Source organism: Callospermophilus lateralis, chromosome 14, assembly GCF_048772815.1.
Source record: "Callospermophilus lateralis isolate mCalLat2 chromosome 14, mCalLat2.hap1, whole genome shotgun sequence".
Taxonomy (NCBI): Eukaryota; Metazoa; Chordata; class Mammalia; order Rodentia; family Sciuridae; genus Callospermophilus; species Callospermophilus lateralis.
Window position 1 is genome coordinate 28,150,241 of NC_135318.1, and position 16,136 is coordinate 28,166,376.

Here is a 16,136-nt window from a genome sequence, read left to right on the forward strand (position 1 = left end):
GCTGGGAATTCCTTACCTGTATTTCTACAGATGCTATTGAATAAATCTGCTCCAGCTCAGAGTCTCCTGTTCTTCCCCCCAGCCCTGAGCAACAGGCAGCCTGTGTCCAGCTACCCCCTACAGGGGACAGATGCTCAGCAGGGAGACTCATGCGCCCCAAGCTCTTTCCCTCTTCTAGAGAGAACTGAATCCTGTCTAACAGGAGTCCACTGAGCCCCAAGCCCATGGGATACAACCATGTCAAACGGGGTTCCTGGGCATCCAAGCTGAATTTCCAAAAGACCCAGAATCCCTGACTCACCAGCTCCCTCAGACTGTGTGACAGGTATGGAAAGTGAGAGGGGTAGCTTAGAGAGCAAGAGTTTCTATAAGAAAAGTTGTTAGCATTTTGCTTCCTTCTACCTCCTCCCCAGTTGCAGGAAGGGAGCTGGTGATCCCCTTACTCCCACCCTGCTTTAGGCAACAGTGAGAAGAGCTTCCAGGAGACGACCTTAGAATATGGAAGTGATTGGTACTGCTGTCTTGAGGCCTTGGCTGGAACTGAGACAAAGAATCACTCCATTATAATATTCCATCATATCACATTGTCAATGACAGTACACTCAAATGCTCATTTAGATGTTTTAAGTAGTGTCTGTTTAAATTTAGAAATGTGCCTGTATATCATTTGAACATTTGTGAGGGAACGAATACTGTCAGTGTAGACCCCCCAAAGACTCTTGAAAACAATCCCTTCAACAGGGAGCAGTGGCATATGCCTGTAATCCCAGTGGCTTGGGAGGCTAAGGCAGGAGGATCTTAAGTTCAAAGCCAGCCTCAGCAATTTAGGGAGGCCCTAAGTAGCTTAGCAAGACCCTCTCTCAAAATAGAAAATAAAGTGGACTGGGGATGGTACCTGTACCCTGTACCCCTCCAAAAAAAAAATCCCTTGACCATATAACTAAAACAACTATTCATAGTCTGCAACTTAGTTAACCATTGTCAACCAAGTATTTCAAAAAAGCCTATAGTGCCGGGTGCAGTGGTGCATGCCTGTAATCCCAGAGGCTCGGGAGGTTGAGGCAGGAGGATCATGAGTTCAAAGCCAGCCTCAGCAACTTAGTGAGGCCCTAAGCAACTCAGTGAGATCCTGTATCTAAATAAAATATTTAAAAAGGGCTGGGGATGTGGCTCAGTGGTTAAATCCTTGGGTTCAATCCCTGGTACACCCCCCCACTCCTCCCAAGAGCCTATGATACATAAATAAAGGTAAAAAGGAACCTAAGCTGCAGAGTGGGATTTTGTGGTAGTAAGTGTTTGAGGGCAGAGAGAGAATTTTGATTCCACTCCAAATTCATCCTATAGCCTTCTAAGCTTCAATTTACTGCTTTGAAAAGAGGAACATAATATTACTTACCTGATAGGATTACCATTATAATTAAGTATGATCACATATATGCAGCATTCAGTAAGTGATAGCAGTTGCTGTTATTGGAGTGGACTCTAAACTTAAACCCTTCCATGAAGAGCTAGATGTAGTGGTGTGCATCTGTAGTCCCAGCTACTCAGGAGACTGAGGCAGGAGGATTACATGAGTCCAAGAGTTTGAGATCAACCCAGGCACATAGAATCCATCTCAAAAGAAAAAGAAGGAGGGAGGAAGAAAATTTTCCAAGAACAGCAAAATTTCCCATCTCATTTAACAGATCACCAAATAACAGAGTCACATCGTCAGGAGGGACATGCAGGAGGGTCTGAAGACTCCTTCAGAGCTGGAAATGGTCCCCAGGAAGGGCTCTGGAGTCTGAGGCTGGTGGCTCCCCTTGGAGAGCGTGGTGTGTTGCTTCTAAATGACTCTGCTTCTGCTGGTCCCTGGAAATGTCCGGGACTTGGTCCCCCACAGCCCTCAATTCCTCCGCCACAGTCACTCCTCCACACTCTCCACACCCTCCACTGTCCCCAAGCCTCTGGTTGCTGGGATTCGAGAATGTGCTTTGACCCTTAAGCCCCACCCCCCCACCCCCGTCTGTCTCTGGGCAGCTAGGGAAAAGCTGGAACCCTGTCATCTGAGAGGAACCCATTCTTTACCAAGAGGCAGGCGGAAGGGAAGGCATGGACCTTGCAGACACACCCTCAGCTTCTTATCTCAGCTGGGAAGTGAGGCCGAACCTGCAAGTGTTTTTAAAAACTGTGCTTCAGAGTTGAAGGCAGACCAAAAAGTACAGAGTGTCCACTCTAGTCGAGGCTCCAGGGATTACAGTTAAATTGAACCAGATACCCAGCTCCAAATCCACAGTAGATGGTCTTTGGCAATCACAAACCTCAAAGCCCCGGGGGAAGAACTTGCTGGGAGGAGGCAAGAGCTGATCCAGTGTCAAACGCATTAGGTAAAGAAGTTTCTGATGAAAGGAATCCATCTTCCAAAGCTCTATGAGAATCTTTTAAACTGCACTCGGTTTCCAGAGTAACCCAAAGAAATAATCCCGGCCCACCTCATCTCAGAGGTCCTCACTTCTTCGACACATTGACTGCTCTTTGTGTCCCCTCCATTACCCAGGATGAATAACTCCTGGGAGGAGTCCTATAGAGGGGCATGCCTGCAAACCCAGTATTTTTTCCCCACTGGCAATATAAAATTCTAAACCACCACTTCAGAAATGTAATTACTGTTTGCAGTCTCCCTAGAAATCACCATTGGTCAAAGCCTTTGTGGATGTGGAAAGCATTACCATATGTCAGGTTCTTAACGAGGTACAAAATGATGGTCTGAAACACACACACACACACCAAAAAAGGCTTTCCCTTTTTGGTCTCCTGACTTGTAGAAACATGCCACATGGATCAATGGCACAGGCATATATCAGTCATTGGACACATGCATGAACCCTTTAATCCACCCAGGGCCTTTGCTATAGGATTTTCTCTGACTATATGCAGTGATCAAAAGTGATCTTAAAGAAAGGAATAAATCCATGAGCAGTTCACCACTCTAGCATTCAAAAAGTGCAGATGACACTTACGGGAAGGTCCTAGATGGGAACATCAGGAAGCATAACGTTCCCATAAATACACTGAGAAATAAACATTCTCACAAATCAGTTTTTCAACCCTGGCACTGTGGACATGTTGTCCTGGGTAATTCCTTGTTGCCCAAGGGGCTGGCCTATGTGCTATGGGATGTGAACCCATACCCCTCTCCTCTACCTCCTCCATGCTAGTCGAATCTGTGTCCCCACCCCACCCAAATATGACAACCAAAATGTCTTCAAAATTGTCAAATGCCTCCCGGTTGTGAACTACTGTCATTAGTATGGGGAAACTCCGCAGCAACATCTGACAGCATAGTTTCAAGTTCACCCATAGCATCCTGAACCTTCTCAGGGGCTGCCACAGCTCACAAGATCCCTCTCCACAGAGGGATCCAGAGACTGGCTTCAGAATTCTGTTGGGCCTCTCTAGGGACACACCCCCACCCCCACCCCCGTTTTTGTCTTTTGACCAAAATACAGCCACGTGTGTCCTTTTCGTTTAAAATGCTTTCATTTCACTACTCATCATTTTAGGAAACAGGATATAACTAAAACAACAAACATGAAAATGTTTTAATCAAAGCTGTAAAGAGCAGAAACCCATTCAAACAGGCTCAAGTGAAAGGGCCCAGAAACATCTGCGTCATGCACAGGAGACAGAGTCCAGCTGGACCTCCTTCAAACCTGGAAATGGGACCTGGGAAGTGGCCAGAAGCTAAGGCATCTGCCCTCCCCATTTCTCCAGGGCTCCTTCCCCTCTTTCTGCCCTGTCTTGTCCATCTCATTCAGGGCCTCGCAGGGTCTGTGGCTACGAACACACACTTCTCAAGACATTCAGAGTTCCAATTCTAAAGTCCCAAGGGAGGTCTTGATTGGCCTAAGCTATCTTTTCTTGCTAGATTATAGGCTTTTGGGCAGCTGAGTCACCTAAATTTCAGCAAGTGTTCTTTGCATCTGACTGTATTTGAGCTACTTCCTTCAGGAATCTCTGGAGATTGAAGTTATAGATCTAAACAGGCTTTGTAAAGTGAAAAATGCTATATGAGCATGGTAAAGGAAGGAGACCCTCATCGTTATACAAAATTACAAATAAGAGGAAGTGAGGGGAAAGGGGAAAAAAAAACAAGAGAGAGAAATGAATTACAGTAGATGGGGTAGAGAGAGAAGATGGGAGGGGAGGGGTGGGGAGGGGGGATAGTAGAGGATAGGAAAGGCAGCAGAATACAACAGACACTAGTATGGCAGAATGTAAAAAAGTGGACGTGTAACCGTGATTCTGCAATCCGTATACGGGGTAAAAATGGGAGTTCATAATCCGATTGAATCAATGTATGAAATATGATATGTCAAGAGCTTTGTAATGTTTTGAACAACTAATAATTTAAAAAATTTAAAAATGCTATATGAATGAGTGGAATTCATATTTTATAATAATATCATGAAAGATACAATAAAGTTCATGTGAGAAGTCTGATGTATTTGGAAGAACACACAATTAAGGGGGAAAAGATCCAGGCTGTGTGACCTTGGGCCAGTCCCCTCACTGCTCTGAATTCTAGCAACTGTAATGTTTGTTTTACCTCCTCAAGGAGCCCTTGGGTGGTTCAAATGAGAATGTTCAGGTGGTTTGTTAAGAAATCTCTCTGCAGACTCAGATATAAATCTAATTATTATAGTCTTCTCTAGTTAAAACCACTATATGGGCAAGCTACCTGGGAGGGATAATTATAAATTTTAAAAAAAGTTTTAATGTATAATACCTTTTCCCTATATATTTATTGGTACATTACAATTATACATAATAGTGGGATTTGTTGTTATATATTTGTACTTGTACACAATATGATAATAATTTGATCAATATTGTTTCCCAGTATTATCTGTTGCCCTCCACTCCCCACTCCCCAGGGCCTTTTCTCTACTGATCTCCCTTTGACTTTTTTTTTTTTTTAAAAGAGAGAGAGAGAACTTTCAATATTTATTTTTTAGTTTTTTGGCGGACACAACATCTTTGTTTGTATGTGGTGCTGAGGATCGAACCTGGGCCGCCCGCATGCCAGGCGAGTGCGTTACCACTTGAGCCACATCCCCAGCCCCTCCTTTTGACTTTCATGAGAGCCCAACCTCCATCTTTCTTTTCCTTTTCCTTCCTAGCTTCCACATATAAGGGAAAACTCATGAACCCTGATTTTCTGAATTTGATTTATTTCACTTAACATAAAGTTCTCAAATTCCACCCATTTTCCTGCAAATGACAAAATTTCATTCTTCTTTATGTCTAAAAAAAGTTCCATTAGGTATATATACCACATTTTCTTTATCCAATCATTCCTTCACAGACTCCTAGGCTGGTTCCATAATTTGGTTATCGTGAATTGTGCTGATATATATATAATGATATTATGCTGACTTTGACTATTTAGGACAAATACTAATGAGTAGATCTTATGGTTGTTTCATTCCTGGTCTTTTGAGGAAACTCCATATTGATTTCCACAGTGGTTGTACTAATTTGCAATCCCACCAACATGTAAAAGTCTTCCTTTTACCCCTATATCCTTGCCAAGATTTATTATTATCTATTTCTTGATGGTTGCCATTCTAAGTGAAGAAAGATGAAATTTCAGTGTAGTTTTGATTTACATTTTCCTAATTGCTAAAGATGTTGAACACTTTTTTCATATATTTGTTGGCCATTTGTACTGTCTTTTGAGAAGTATCTGTTTAATTCATTTGCCCATTTATCAATGGGATTATTTGGTTTTATGTGGAAAGTTTTTGAGTTCATTATATATATTCCAAATATTAATCCTTTGTTGGAAGAGGAGCTAGCAAAGATAGATTCCCACTCTTTAGGTTCTCTCTTCACATTCTTAATTGTTTCCTTTGACGAACAGAAACTTTTTAACAATGTATCATCCCATTTATTAACTCTTGGTATTATTTTCTGAACTTTAGGAGTTCTGTGGAAGAAATTGTTGCCCATACCTATATGTTGGAATGTTGACCCTATGTTTTCTTCTAGAAGTTGCAAAGTTTTGGGCCTAATTCTTCAGTCTTTGATATATTTTGAATTGACTTTTTTGCAGGGTAAGAGATAGAAATTACTTTCATTCTTTTAGATATGGATAATCAGTTTTCCCAGCACCATTTATTTAAAAGGCTGCATTTTCTCCAATGTATGTTTTTTAGTACCTTTGTCAAGGATCCGCAGACTCTACCTGTGTTTTCTATTCTGCTCTCAGTCCTTGTGCCTATCTTTGTACAAGTACCCTGCAGTTTTTGTTACTATAGCTCTGTTGTATAATTTGAAGTTGGGTATTTTGATGCCTCCAGCATTGCTTTTGAGCTTAGAATTGCTTTGGCTAGTCTGGGTCTTTAATTCTTCCAAATGGATTTTAGAATTTTTTCTTTCTTTTCTTATTTCTGTGAATAATATCATTGGTATTTGGTTGGGTATTGCATGGAATCTGTATATTGCTTTGGTAATATGGCCATTTTAACCAGGGAGGTCTTTCACCTCCGTGGTAGATCTATTCCTAGGTGGGTTTGTTTGTTGGTTGGTTGGTTGGTTTTGTTTTAGGCTTTTGTTAATGGGATTGTTTTTCTGATCTCTTTCTCAACAGATGCATTATTGTTATATAGAAAAGCTATTGGTTTTATATGCTGATTTTGTAACCTGCTTCTTTGCTGAAACTGTTTATTGGTTCTAGCAGTCTTCTGGGGGAGGTTTTTGGATCTTCTAAGTATAGGGTCATATCATCTGCAAATGATAATTTTACCTCCTCCTTTCCTATTTCTATCCCTTTTATTCTTTCTCTTACATAATTGCTCTGGATAGAATTTCTAGTACTATATCAAATAAGAGTGGTGAGAGTAAACATCCTTGTCTTGTTCTAGGTTTTAAAGGAAACATGTTCATTCATTATGATATTGGATTTGAATTTGTCATACTTGCCTTCATAATGTTGAGGTGATTTATTCAGTACCTCATTTCTTTAGTGTTTTTTTTTTTTTATCATGAGTGGATGCAAAATTTTGTTGAAGGTTTTCTCTACATCTATTGAGGTGACAATGTGATTTTTGTCCTCGATTCTATTTATGTGATGAATTATATTTATTGGCTTGTGTATGTTAAACCATCCTTGAATTCCTTAAAAGAAACAAACTAGGTCATGATATACAATATTCTTAACATGTTGTTGAATATTATTTGCTTAATTTTTGCATCAGAGATATTGTTCTGTAGTTTTCTTTCATTGTTGTGGCCTTATCTGGTTTTGATGTCAGTGAATGAATTTAAAAGTGTCCCACTATTTGATAGTTCATGGAATGATGTGATGGGCATTGGCATTAGTTCCTCTTTACAGGTCTTGTAGAATTTAGCTGAGAATACATCTTGTCCTGGACTTTTCTTGTTGGAAAACTTTTTATTACTTATTCTATCTTACTGCTTGTTATTGGTCTGTTTAGGTTTTCTATATCCTCTTGGTTCAATTCTGGTAGATCATATGTATCAAGAAATGTATACATTTCTTTTAAGTTTCTGATGTATGAAGTATCCATTTTCAAAATAGTTCCTAATGACTCTCTGTATTTCTATAATGTCTCTGGTGATTTCTCTTTTTCATCTCTACTTTATTAAGTTGGATCTTCTTTTTTTTTTTCTTTTGGCTAGTTTGGTTAAGGATTTATGCAGCTTATCTTTTAAAGAATTGACTCTTTGTTTCATTGATCCTTAATATATTTTTATTCTCTATTTTATTGATTTTAGTTCTGATTTTAATTATTTCCTTTCCTCTACTGGTTTTTGAATTGATTTGTTCTTGTTTTACTAGGATCTTTAGATGCACTATTAGGTTGTTTATTTAGGTTCTTCCAGATTTTCTCCAGTAGGCACTCATAGCTATCAACTTTCCTCTTAGAATCACATTCTTAGTGGTCCCAGAGAGTCTGGTATGTTATATCACTATTCTCATTTGATTCCAAGAATTTTTAATTTTATTCTCTGGTTTCTTCTATTATCCATTCATCATTCAAAAATATATTGTTCGATCTCCATGTGTTTTCATAGTCTCTGTAGTTTTTATTGACATCCTTGATGTCTAATCTTATTCCATTATGATCAGATATAATACAAGAAATTATATCAATTTGTTTGAATTTGCTAACAGTTGTTTTGTGGCCTAAAATATAATCTATTTTGGAGAAGGTTCTGTGAGTAGCTAAAAAAAAATTAGAATTTGGTTAATGTTCAGTGAAATGTTTTATAGATGTCTGTTAAGTCCATTTGATTTATAGTATTTTTTTAGATCTGAAGAGTTATTACTCACTTTGTGTCTGGATGACCTATCTGATGGTGAGAGAGGTATGTTGAAATCACCAGTATTATGTACTGGGGTCTTAGCCTTTAAGTTATATAATTCAGTACACCAATATTTGGGCATAAATATTTGTTGTTATGATATCTTCATGTTGGATTGTTCACTATACCCATATGACATGACCTTCTTTGTCTTTTTTTATTAAATTTGGCTTGAATCTGCTTTATTGAATTTGAGAATAACTACTCCTGCTTGTTTTGGGGCTCCATTTGCATATCAACTGTGAAAAGAAAATTTATTATCTTACATAACAATAATACAGAGGTGGGCCCAGCCTCCAGGCACAAGACAATCAGAGGTCCAACTCCACTCCTCTGTGATTTACCCAGGCTGTCCTTATCCTTTTAATGTCAGCTTTTTCCTCAGTCTGCATATTCTCAAGATGGCTGCCAGCATACCTCAATCGACCTGCTCCCTCATTCATTTCCAACAAGAGGCAACTTGTCATTAAAAACCAGAAAATTAAAGTCTTTCTTTTTTATTCATTATAACTCAGGACCCAACCCACCTGAACTAGTAACCAGTACTGGGTGAGCATCATTTATCCAATGTGTTTGGGAGCAGAAGTCACTCCAATTTTGAATTTTATTACATTTTGGGATATTGCCATTTACATAATAATATATTTGGGGGATAGTATCCAAGTCTAAACAGAGAATTCACTTATGTTTTATGCATACTTATACATGGGCTGAAGGCAATTTTATACAATATTTTTAATAATTTTGTGCTCAGATGAAGTTTCATGGTGTGAAATTTTCCACTTATGGTGTCATGTCAGCATTCAAAATTCTTCAGATTTGAGGGCATTTCAGATTTTGGATTTTGGGATTAGGGATGCTCCACCTGTAATAATCATCTGGATAGAGCCTTATGCTGGTGGGCCCAAGCCTAAGGGCCCCAATCATCAGCAGGGAGAGTGTTTAACCATCTTTGGCTTGGACTTAGATTCAGAATATACCCTGAGATCTGGGAACGGGCAAGTTTCCTGAGTCCCTTGGCTGCTATGATAGTCAGCTTTTCATGTTGCAAACAAAATACCTGACAAGCATAACTTAGCAGAGCAAAGGCTTATTTGGGGTTTATGGTTTCAGAGTTCTCAGTCCATAGTCAACCAACTCTGAACCCTGGTGAGGCAGAACCTCATGACATAAGTGTGTGTTTGAATAAAATTGCTCAAATCATGACAGCCAGAAAGCAGAACATAAGACCCACTTGTCAGTGACAAGATGTAGTACCAACGGGCACATCTCTGGTGACCTTCCTCCAGACACACCATACCTGCCTACAGTTACCACCCAGTAGTCCATCCATCTTATTAATCCATAAAGAGGATTGATCCACTGATGAGGTTACAGCTCCCATAATGCAATCTTTTTACCTCTGAACATTGCTGCACTGGATAACACACGAGCTTTGGGGAGGACATTAGCAATCTAAACCATAATGGCTGCCTTCATTTCTACCAAATTGGGGGGTTCCTAGGAAGAAAGAGGTGGGGTGAGAATGGATGCTCTGTGTAAGAAATCAATAACATCTTGTCCATGTAGCCAAGCCCAGCTGTTAGAGTTTGGATTTGGTATGTCCCCCCAAAGCTTGTCTCTTAAAGGTTTGGTCCCCAAAATAGCAATGTCCAGAGGTGGGGCTTCAAGGAAGTGATGGGATCATGAGGGCTGTGATCTTATCAGTGGAATAATCCATTTGATGTGTTAATGATTTGAATAGACTATTGGAAGGTGATGTAGGTAGGTGGGGTATGGTTAGAGGAAGCAGAACACTGGGATTGTGCCCTTGGCAACTAGGCAATTGTCCCCAGCCCTTTCCTCTGTGTCTCTCTCTCTCTCTGCTTTCTGGCTGCCATGAACTGAGCAGCTTTCCTCCACCGTGCCCTTCTGCCATGATATTTCTGTCTTGGAACCAGCCAACCATGAGCCATAATAAATTTTTCCTGCTTTAAGTTGTCCATGGCACATACTTTGGTCACAGTAACAAAAACTGACTGTCACAACAGCATGTCTTCAAGTAGCCTTACGCATCCTTAGGAGCCAACTTTTGAAAAAAGGCAGAGTTTTCCCTGCTGGATAAAAGGTGGAAATATAGAATGGAAGAGTTGGAAAAAGAAGAAAAATCAGGAAAGAAAGAAAAACTACTATATCCTTTCTGGCTTTATTTCTTTTCTTTCTTTCTTTCTTTTTTTTTTTTTTTTTTTCTCTCTCTCTCTCCTTTACAGAATCCTTGGGGATTATAATAGTAACTTTGAGGTGGCCGCTGGTGTCAGGGCAACAGGAAATGCAGTGCTTCAGAACTAGTCCAGAGAAATATGATCTGTGTAAAGGTTTACATGCAGATTGAGGCCACCCAATATTGCAAAGGACCCATCGAGTGCCAGCCTCCTCTTCCCATCCTCACCAGACCCACCCACATCCGTCAACAAGTGGCTGAGGATTTACAGTCAGGCAGAGATGGAGAAAGCTAGGCTGCAGATGTGGCCTCTCCCCACTCAGAGATGTCTGTCCTCAAGGGATTTTTGGCATTTTGGAAATAAAGCACAAGCTTCTCATAACTATTAAATGTTTCCAGATGGATACGGGCTCTTTCCACCCCGTGGACACAGTATGGTTGGGTGCTCCCCCATGCAGCTTCCTAGATTAGACAAACACCAACATTAACATAAATCCTACACGTCCACCAGGGCAGATTTTTTCCAAGTGAGTGGCTGAAGTAGGCCTCTAGGGGGCTTATTAAAAATGATGAATGCAAAAATAATTCTTAAGCCTTCCATGTCTCCCTATTGCCTAAAGGATCAATCTCACATTCTTCAGGCATGACATTCAAGGCCGACAGGGCCCCTTCCTTCCTCTTTAACAGGCTCAGTCCTCTCCTTGCCTGGCTGAGCAACTCCCAGTTCCTGAAGCTCCTCTGTCCCTGGGTCCTGTCCTTTCCTCACCAATCTTTCATTATTTTCCAACCTGCCAGTTTAATAAATTCAAGGCCCTTTGAGTCCCTGCCCCCACGGCCCAGTGTCATTCACCCTTGTGGCCTTCATGGTGCCCTTAACAGCAGAGGGTTTCGATAATGGCTGTGCAGTGGAGTCTCTTGGGAAGCTATAAAACAATGTTGATACCACCGCAGTCCAGTTGAATCAGAATGTAAGTGAAGTGTATTGCTTGTCATGGAACAGCTGTGGCCGGCAGAAGTGCAGGACTTTGGGACTGGGAATGGCTGGCCTGAATTCCCTTGTCTTCTTTCCGGCCTTGTGAGCTTGGGCAAAGTCCCTGAACTCTCTGTTTCTGATTCCTAACCTTGAATAAGTCCTCTACCTGCCGCAGACCTCGGCTTCCTTATCTTTAAAGTGGGAATTCTGATCCAAGCCTCCACACAACACTGGCACAGGTTTACTGTGAAGAACAAATTTGCATTTGTTCCTTTTCTCAACAAACATGAGTGGTTGCCCCCAAGCAGTATTTTGAGTTTTAGAAACTGAACAGTAAGCAAGAGGAAACAAATGGAGCCTGCATTCCAGAAATACACATGAAGTTTCCTTATTTAAAACACCATGAAGGGCTCTATAAATATTAGGTACTATTATTATTTATTACCAACTTCCTCTCATCTAACTCTGGGCAATGAGCGCTAATTAAATTATCTCCACTAATCTACTTAAACTAATTGTATATTTTTTCTTTCACAACCAGGCTTCATTTGTCTCACCAGAACTTCATATTCAGGATTCTTTATATTACATCTCAAAGAACAATCCATAAATTTATGAATCATTAACAGATTCTTTTGGAAGTTCCTATTGTTTTTTTTTTTTCTTCTTCTTTTTTTTCTTTTTGGTTAGAACCCCCATGAGCACATGAGGGATTTAGGCTCCTCCATTTCTGTGGACCCCATGACTCCACGACATGGAACCACCTGCAGAAGTGGCCTGATGACGTTGTCCTCAGACCCAGCCTCTGGGAAGCCTGAAAGGTGGTTTGAGTTTTTTCCACACATTTCAAAAGGCATATTTATGTTTTAAGTGTATGTATAAATGGACAAAATAGGAGAGAAACTGCTGGTGAGAAAGAAACCCAAAGGATTCTGGTTCCAAGAGACCAGCATGATTCTGGTCACTTTCCACTGCTGATGAGCTGGTTATACTCGGGTGATAACTCCTCTGAGGTTAGAGAGTTTCCTGGAATCTACTTGGTCCTTATCCATCCATCCCACCATGTAAAGGTCATGTCCATTGTGACTTCTAAAGTTGCAGGGCAGCTCTGAAAGCACTCCTATCCACTCTTCATCTTCCTTTTGGGTTTGTTGTTGGCTATCAACAATGTTTTATTAACTTATTTTTATTATAAATAATTCACATACAAGAAAATGCACTGTTAAGTATATGATTCAGTAGCTGCAGTATATTCACAAAAAGGCACACACACACCCCGCTTTTTGTTTGTTTGTTTGTTTTCCTATCTCCCATCCATCCCAGAGAAAGAGTTAAACCCTTAGTTATTGATCCAACATGTATTTACTAAGTACCTAAAAAAAAAAAATCAAGTAAATATCCCTGCTCTCATGCAGTTTGCATCCTGGTAGGGACAAAACAGTGGACAAATAAAATAAGTAAATTATAGAGTATGTTGGAGGTGGCGGATGACATGGAGAAATAGATAGTGGGAAAGAATAGGATGTACCTGTTGGTGGCAGGCAAGAGGGTGATCATGACTTTAAGTTGGGTGATTAGGGGATATCTCATAAGAAGGTAAAATCAAAGAGAGGACTGGAAAAAAATGAGGGAGCAAGTCGTAATTCATCTGGAAAAACAACATCCAGGCAGAGGAAACAGTGGTACTGCAATAAGCTCAGAAACCTGAGGTCAGAGGCATGTTCTAGAAATGACCAAGAGGCCAGGGTGGCTGGGGCTTAATAGGTGATAGGAACAACAAAGGGAAAGGAGCTCAGAAAGACTGATGGTCTCCAAATCAAGTAGGGTCTAGTGCTGTCTGTAAAGACTTTGACCTTTCTTCCTAATAAGGTGGGTAGACATGCAACATTCTCAGCAGAAGATGCTGCAACTGGCCTGGGGAGGGCAAATGAAGGAGGAAACCTAATGAGGAGGCTAATAGCAATGATCCAGGTGGCCAGGTTGTGGCCTGGAGCAGGTAAAGAGGATGGAAAATGGTCAGGTTCTGGATAGGGTATGAATAAATGTAGAGAAGCAGGCTTGGTGGTCAAGAAGACATGAAGTGAGACAGAGAGAGAGACAGAGAGAGAGAGAGAGAGAGAGAGAGAGAGAGAGAGAGGAGGCAGGATGCCTCAGGGGAAATCCACAGTGCTGTGTGCACTGGGGCTGACTATGGGGACCAGTAGGGGAGCTAGCATTCTGCATCTATCTGATAGGAAAGTCGGACCTATGGACCTGAAGACATGTACATTGTTCAGGAGTTTCTCAAATTAATAAAAGGGAAACATGACTTGTTATCACACTGTTTCAAAAAATATAACCCAGCTGTTTAAGCATCAAATTGCCAAAGAGATTGTTTATTTGGTTTTATTTTTTATTGTGTAACTAAAGATCATTACTGGTCTATTACTCAACCTGTGGTTAACTATCATAACAGGCAAAGGTAACACATTGCAATTGTCACTTGAAGTGAACAAAGTGATCCAATGTTGTTTGGGTGTTTGGGGGGTTTTTTAGATATTTTTTTAGTTGTCAATGGACCTTTTAATTTATTTATTTATATGCAGTGCTGAGAATCAAACCCAGTGCCTCACACATGCTAGGCAAGCGCACTACCACTGAGCCACAACCCCAGCCCCTGTTTGGGTGTTTCTTTATGCTTAATTTAACCATTTGTAATAAACCTTTCATACACTTAACAGTTTTATTTAAGTTCCTTGCATCAGGTACTTATAATAGTACTTCAGCTGTAATCTAGCAATTGCTTTTAGTTAATGAACCCTTCATAGCACCTTCTTTAAATATTGGATGTAAGCTTATATTGGACCTAGCTAGGACCAGATTATACTCACCTCTTTCCAAACCTCCCACTCAATAGGTATCCCTTTAGTGGCTTCAAAATCAGTCATTGTAGGAGGATATATACTACACACACAAAAAATGTGCAAACTGAACAAATCAGGGCTTTTAAAAAATGTTTTTTTCAGAGAGTGAATTCACCAGCACACCAGCAGGCAAAACAGAGTGTAAGTCTGTGAAGGTCAGCTTTAGGCCACACAGCAGTGACACTGGGGGAGGGGCTAAGTCATCAACAGTGTTTAAAGTCACTAGTTCACAAAGTTAATAGAAAGCAGATCAACTTTAAGTCATTGGAGTCTCTGCAATGTTCTCCCTTATCATCTGTGTCCAGGGCAGACCCCTCCCACCTACTCCCACTCCTGTTCCAATCCCACTTACTGCCATGTACCATGGTTATGTCATTTAACTTCTTTAACTCTTAGTTTCTTCATCTATTCAGTGAGGATCATCAAGACAATATAGCGTGCATACTACATGCTCAATTAATGGTAATGTTCGTAACCCTTGGAGGGTTTCCTTACAACCTTAACTGAAGGGGAATCACTTATAAATCAATGGCATCTTCACATCCACTGTGCTTTCCAACCCCTGGGACTCTCTAGATGTTTGTTCCTCATTTGGTGCCTCTTCTCCCTATTTCTGAATATTTAAACTCTACTAATTCTTCCCAGTCCAGCCAATTTTCACACCTCCATGAGGCTTTCTCTTGTTCCCCTGCTTGACATACTCTGTCCCTTCTTGGCCCCTTGGGGCATCTCTAGCAGGGCCCCAGATCTACTGGATTAGAGTCTGCATTTTAATAAGATCACCACATGATTAGTATACACATCAAGAGAAGCCATACTCTGACATGCTGGTTCTTGAACTTGGCTGCAGATTGAAATTATCTGAGTTTTTAAAAAGTATAATGCCTAGACCTCAAGGGATTCTGATTCCATTGGTCTGGGTGCTGCCTGTGATTTTTAAAAATTCCCAGATGATGCTAATATTCAGCAAAGTGTGAGAACCACTGCTCTATAAACTTTTCCTCTCAACTCCTTATGGGACCTTAAAACTCTTTTCTACTTTCTAATGTTGCTATTATTTTTGTCCATGTATGTTTTTCAATCTCTATTAAAACTGTAAGTCTTTTAAGAGTGAGAACTGTTTTTTAATTTAATTTTATCACCTTCTTCCTAACAAAACTTAACCCTATAATAGAAGCTTAATAAATATTTATTGAATGAATGATTTATTTGTAATCTAAAAATGTTCTCTAAACACCATAAATGTGGCTATGGTCCACATTTGGAGACTGATTAAACACTCTCAAAAGTGCAAAGTTGTTTCCTCTTCACTTCTATGTAAAGACCAAATATCTGAAGAATCAGAGGCTGGTGGCTGGGCTGGGTCTTCCCTGGGTACCAGAACCACCGCTGCAGGAGCTGCATATGGAGAGCCCAAGCGTGGAATTCTAAGACTCCGGAGCTGATGCACAATGACACAGCCTATCCCTGCATGCTTCCAATTCAGGACTCCTGGCTGAAACATGATGATGTTATTGTTTCTTTCTCCCCAGGGTGCCATTTTGATATTTATGGGGATTGTTGTTCTCACTATGAAGGCATCTGTTATTGAAATGTTCCTTGGTAAGTACTTTTATATGTGTATCTGGATACTCTTTTAACATTTTCCTAAGGTCCAAAGAATTTGGCCAAGAAAAGTCTTAAAGCA

The 16,136-nt window shown here is 40.4% G+C and overlaps 1 protein-coding gene across 1 annotated transcript in view; it reads left to right on the forward strand.

Moving 5' to 3' along the window:
- Positions 1-16,136, forward strand: part of Vit (vitrin) — a 108,333-nt gene that overhangs the window by 7,249 nt on the left and 84,948 nt on the right. The window contains exon 2 of the mRNA XM_077105187.1: positions 15,982-16,051. Coding sequence (XP_076961302.1) covers positions 16,000-16,051 — 52 coding nt within the window. The 5' untranslated portion in view covers positions 15,982-15,999. The remainder of the gene's footprint in view (positions 1-15,981; positions 16,052-16,136) is intronic.